At 54.5% G+C, this 5,707-nt stretch overlaps 1 protein-coding gene across 1 annotated transcript; it reads left to right on the forward strand.

Moving 5' to 3' along the window:
• The first annotated feature begins 2,160 nt into the window (after positions 1-2,160).
• Positions 2,161-4,866, forward strand: KCNS2 (potassium voltage-gated channel modifier subfamily S member 2). The gene is made up of 2 exons (XM_065669418.1): positions 2,161-2,214; positions 2,970-4,866. Exon 2 carries the CDS (start codon positions 3,007-3,009, stop codon positions 4,438-4,440), a length of 1,434 nt encoding a protein of 477 aa, XP_065525490.1. The 5' UTR covers positions 2,161-2,214; positions 2,970-3,006; the 3' UTR covers positions 4,441-4,866.
• Positions 4,867-5,707: the final 841 nt, after the last annotated feature.

The raw sequence follows: 5,707 nt of genomic DNA on the forward strand, positions 1-5,707 counted from the left end.
ATAATTTTTCTGATGATTTTTCAATGTGTTTAAAGCCCTGACTAGATACGTGGGATAGCACAGAGCTGGTGAAAGCACACAGACATCACTAAGGAACATGAGAGATTTTGGTTCTAACAGTGAGTGGGAATTCACAGCAGAGAAGTTCTGTGAGCCCTGGGGAACAGGGATGGGCATCGAACTCAGGAATCCCAACGCGAAGGTTCCCGGTCCTGTGTCCTGCCATCCCTTACCCCAGGCATTAAAAGACAGCATCCCCAGTGAGTGTTTTGCCAGCAGAGCCCTGAGAGGAGGAAGCTGTCACAAACGAACCTAACAGCTAGGCTGCCACTGGGAAGCGTGAGAGCTGCCTCTCTGGAGATGAAAAGCCGCTGTTACAGGAAAATGCGCAAGTCCCCACAGCATTTCTGAAGCCTTCTCCCTGCTGTGCGCAGTGTCTCTCCCCTGTGCCCCCCTTCTCAGGAGGAAAAGAGCTGTGGGGACTGAACTGAGAGGCAGCAGCGCTTTCCCTGCCCAGGTCAGCCTGGTGTGCATAGTTCAGTGTGAAGTCAGCGTCCTGCGAGGTGCCACTGGTCAGCTGGTGAACACACTGAGACCCAGAGTCTTGACCCAGGGCATGTGTCACAAACGGAGAGCCATGCTGAAGGACCACGGGGGGAAAGGGAGGCAGAAGGCACTCACCATCAAGAGAGCAAAGCAAAAGCGAGCACCACCCAAGAAAAGGCACGCAGGGGCAGCATCTAGAGCTTGTTTGAGGAACAAGCCAAAGGGGATGCACAGGGCTGGAACGCTCTGCCAGGGCTGGGGGAAACCAAGCAAGGCTTCGTTCCCCCCACCTCCTAATCCTGCAAAGCATCAACATCAGTCCATTTCCAGGAGCTGCACTCCGGGCGTGTGCGATCGTGAGTGAGCGCTGGTCACAAGCAGCTGGCAGGACATGATGTGGGTTAGCCCGGTACAAAGCACCTATGCTCTGCAGGGGCTGCCACCGCTTCCCATCGCTGCCAGGACCAGCCTTATCCCGGGGGAAGCTCGGCCTCACGCCGGGCTCAGCAGGAGGAGGGAGATTCCCTCACGGCCGCCTCCAGCGCGGGCACACACGCTGCCATGGGGGGGACCATGTAACTAGGCATTACTCCACGTGCCAGCCGGAAACTGCCCCGCCAGGAGCAGCGCTGCGGGCCGGTCGGGCCCCTCCGCTCCAAGTGCCGCGGGCCGGGAAGGGCCGTGTGGGGAGGGCGCCCGAGGGTCGGCGGGGAGCCCCGGCGCGCAGCGCCGCTTCCCGAGCACCGCTTGGCTGACGAGCCCCCCCCCCCCCACCCCGCGCCTGACGGGGCTTCAGCGCCGCGGGGGCACCGCCCGGCCCCACAGCCCGGGGCAGCCCTGCCCGGGGCCCTGCCCGCGCTGCCGCCGGCAGGGTGAGGGGCAGCGGGCGCGGCGCGGGGCCGTAGGCGGGCGGCCCCCTGGGGAAGTTGCGCCGCTCGGAGCCGGCGGGAGGCAGGATCGCGGGGGGAGGAAGCCCCGGTTTGCGGCGCCGCTGCCGTGCCCGCACAGCGCCGGTGCGCGGGGGCAGGAGCGAGAGCGAGCGAGCGGAGGCACGGCCGGCACAGCGGCTCCGCCGGGCCGCCCCTCCTCAGCCGGGCGGCGCGACCGCCGGCCCCCCGACACCCGCCCGCCCTCCCGCCGTGCGCTGCCCGGCTCCGCGCCGCCGGCCCCAACCGCCCGGCGGGCTCCGGCCGGGGGAGCGCGGGAGCGGCGGGGCGGGCGGCGGCCGCGGGGGTCGTCGCCATGACGAGTGCGCGTGCCGCCGCCTCCCGCCGCTGAGCGGGGCGGCGCGCGGCCGCTGTCCCTTCAGCACCGCACCCCCGCAGCCCCCGGTCCGCGCACAGGTACCGCCGCCGGCACCCACCGCTACCGGCACCCACCGGTACCGGCACCCACCGCCACCGGCACCCACCGGTACCGGCACCCACCGCCACCGGCACCCACCGCCACCGGCACCCACCGCTACCGGCACCCACCGGTACCGGCACCCACCGCCACCGGCACCCACCGCCACCGGCACCCACCGGTACCGGCACCCACCGCCACCGGCACCCACCGGCAGCCGCAGCCGGGCGAGCCCTGGCGGCCCCCGCGGGCGGCGGCGATGGCGGGCCGGGGCCGGGGGCAGCAAGGCGCGCCGGCGAGGGGCCGCGGCCGCTGAGAGAGCAGGTAGGGCGGGAGCGGAGGGGCGCGGAGCGGGGCGGGGCGGGGCGGCTCCCCCGCGGAGGGGCCCGAGCGGGGCTGGGGGCGGCGGCTCCCCCGGGGCAGCCGGGGCCGGGGCTCCGGCCGCTGGGGAAGCAGCGCGGGGGGGAGCGCGGCCCCGGGTGGCGGCAGCCGAGGGGCGCGGGTGTTCGTGTGGAGGGGGAAAGGTCCGGGGGGAGACGGTCGCACCAAGGCCGCGGGTAAGGGGGGTGGGGGTCGTAGGAGCGACAGCCGCAGCCCAGGTGAAAGGTACGGGGAGGTGCGGGAGCCTGCGGCGGCAACAAAGGAGCCGCCCTCAGTGTCTTCAGTGGGAGGTGGCAGAAAGTGGGAGAAAAGGAAAAAGAGAAGGGAGGAATGAGGGGAAAGGGAGCAAAATGGGGAAAGAGGGAAAGAGAGAGAGAGAAAGGGAAGAAAGGAAGAAAGGAAGTAAAAGGAGAAAAATGAAAAAAGTAAAAGAAAGAGAAAAGAGATAAAAAGAGAGAGAGAAACAGAGAAAGAGAAAGAAAGAAAGAAAGAAAGAAAGAAAGAAAGAAAGAAAGAAAGAAAGAAAGAAAGAAAGAAAGAAAGAAAGAAAGAAAGAAAGAAAGAAAGAAAGAAAGAAAGAAAGAAAGAAAGAAAGAAAGAAAGAAAGAAAGATTAAAATAAAAAGAAGAAAGCATCAATAGGTGAATGTGCTGTAGATTTGCTCATCTTGCCAATGTACTGTTTGATTTGCATCCTAGGTTTTCATTCCCTGTACACCTCTGGAAGGAGCTCACTATGACAGGGCAGAGTCTGAAGGCTTTATCCGAAGCGAATTTTGAAGACAATGAAATCAGCATCAATGTTGGAGGCTTTAAGAAAAAGATGAGATCCAACACATTATTAAGGTTCCCCGAGACCAGGCTGGGCAAACTGCTGAGCTGCCACTCAAAGGAGTCAATCCTGGAGCTCTGTGATGACTATGATGACACCAAGAATGAATTTTATTTTGACAGGAACCCCGAGCTTTTTCCTTACGTGCTACATTTTTATAACACCGGCAAGCTCCATGTGATGGGTGAACTGTGTGTGTTTTCTTTCAGCCAGGAGATTGAATACTGGGGAATCAATGAATTCTTTATAGACTCCTGCTGCAGTTACAGCTACCATGGGAGGAAAATGGAGCCAGACCAAGAGAAATGGGAGGAACAAAGTGACCAGGAAAGCACCACATCTTCCTTTGATGAGATTTTGGCATTCTACAATGATGCCTCTAAATTTGATAAACAACCATTTGGAAACATCAGAAGGCAGCTCTGGCTTGCTTTGGATAATCCTGGGTACTCAGTATTAAGCCGTATCTTCAGTGTCCTTTCCATAGTGGTGGTGCTGGGCTCCATCGTGACCATGTGCCTGAACAGCCTCCCAGACTTTCAGATAGTTGACAGCAACGGGAACCCTGAGGAAGACCCTCGCTTTGAAATTGTGGAACATTTTGGTATTGCATGGTTCACTTTCGAACTGGTGGCGAGATTTGCAGTAGCCCCTGACTTTTTAAAGTTTTTCAAGCATGCCCTGAATTTGATTGACCTAATGTCTATCCTTCCATTTTATATCACTTTAATTGTCAACTTGGTGGTGGAAAGTAGTCCAACTTTAGCAAATTTAGGCAGGGTTGCACAAGTCCTGAGACTTATGAGGATCTTTCGCATCTTAAAGCTTGCTAGACACTCCACAGGACTCAGGTCCCTTGGAGCCACCCTGAAGTATAGCTACAGAGAGGTGGGGCTTCTTCTACTCTACCTCTCTGTCGGCATCTCCATTTTCTCAGTAGTGGCTTACACCATTGAGAAAGAAGAGAATGAGGGGTTAGCCACCATCCCTGCTTGTTGGTGGTGGGCTACTGTTAGCATGACCACAGTTGGCTACGGGGATGTTGTGCCAGGGACCACTGCTGGCAAGCTGACGGCATCTGCATGCATCCTAGCTGGTATCCTAGTGGTAGTGCTTCCCATTACACTGATCTTCAATAAATTCTCCCACTTTTATAGGCGTCAGAAGCAGTTAGAGAGTGCCATGAGAAGCTGTGATTTTGGTGATGGCATGAAAGAAGTTCCATCAGTCAACTTGAGGGACTACTATGCTTATAAAGTTAAATCCCTTATGGCTAGTCTTACCAATATGAGCAGGAGTACTCCCAGTGAGCTGAGCCTGAACGATTCACTGCATTAGTGTACAAGTTTGACAGCAGTTTGCATGAGAGCTATCGAGAGCTATGTTTGTAAATGTTTTCCTATTTGTCCTTTTTTTTCCCTAGAGGATAGTGTTGCTGACACTGCACTAACTTTGCACTTGAGAAACTACAGACATTTCTATTACAAGCTGACATTTTGCACATTTTCATCCTGTTGCATTGGTACTAAATGCTGACTTTTCCATATAAATGTTACCACTTCCATGACATTAGTGCTGGTGGTATAGTGATGATCTGTTGGTTTGTGCATTTCCTCATCTGAGCAGAGAAATGAACGTACTCAAGTGGAATAAAGATTCTCAGTTGTGACACGAGTAATGAAAACATCACCCCTCACCTATACTGGTATCTGTACTAGTGTAGGACTTCCATGTGTTTTATAACAGTTTGAAACAATCACCTGTGAATCACTGACACAGGAACACTCTTCCACATCTTTCTAACTGGTAATTCTGATCGTCACATGTCTGAAAACACCCCCGAGCTTCACCTTTCAGTGGAAGTTTGCTTACCCTTGAGCATGTGTGTTAAAAAATGGGTGTTCTTGTTCTGAAATGTTTTGTATGGTAGTATTTTTCAGAAGCTCCTAAGCATAGACCTACCTCTGCTTCCAAGATTAGATCAGTAATGAGCCCTCTGGAGAAGCCCACCCTTCATTTTCAGACACCTATGTGTTGAAAGACTACATTTCCACAAGTGACTCTAGATATGGAGGCCAATGACGACATCTCAGGTTCCCATTTCCAGAAGTGATCTGCACACAGCTTGGTTCCAGTGAAGCTGAAGATATGCTGTATTTCAGTCTGTCAAAATGGTTCTGAGATTAGACACACAAAACCGTGGGTTTTCAACAATTAGAAGCTCCAATTAAAATCTTGGATTTGTTTAATGAGGCGAAATATTCCCACATGAACAGTAAGGCAGCATTTTAGGAACTGACATTCATATACTGCAAAAAGACTAATTATAAAGATGCCATATGTGATGTTGAGCTATAAAATCTAATTTTATCAGGAAAGCTTGAAAGCAGGTGTTGATAGCAGACAACTCCATTAAGCTCTCTGCCAAGGAAACTCTAAGGAAAAAAAACCCAACCCTGTAAGTCACATTTTCCCTCAGAAAGGAATTCACAACTTACAGCTAAGGAAGAGTACAAGGGCTTAAGAAAGGAACAGATAAAGAGCTCAATACTGCACTCACTGTGGGCAGATCCTCCTACCTGCTTCTGTGACGTAGACAATTTAA

The sequence above is a fragment of the Lathamus discolor genome, chromosome 2, assembly GCF_037157495.1.
Source record: "Lathamus discolor isolate bLatDis1 chromosome 2, bLatDis1.hap1, whole genome shotgun sequence".
NCBI lineage: Eukaryota > Metazoa > Chordata > Aves > Psittaciformes > Psittacidae > Lathamus > Lathamus discolor.

Bases quoted from the DNA above. Each gene is read 5' to 3' on its own strand.
- KCNS2 (XM_065669418.1), top strand. From the start codon at position 3,007: ATGACAGGGCAGAGTCTGAAGGCTTTATCCGAAGCGAATTTTGAAGAC.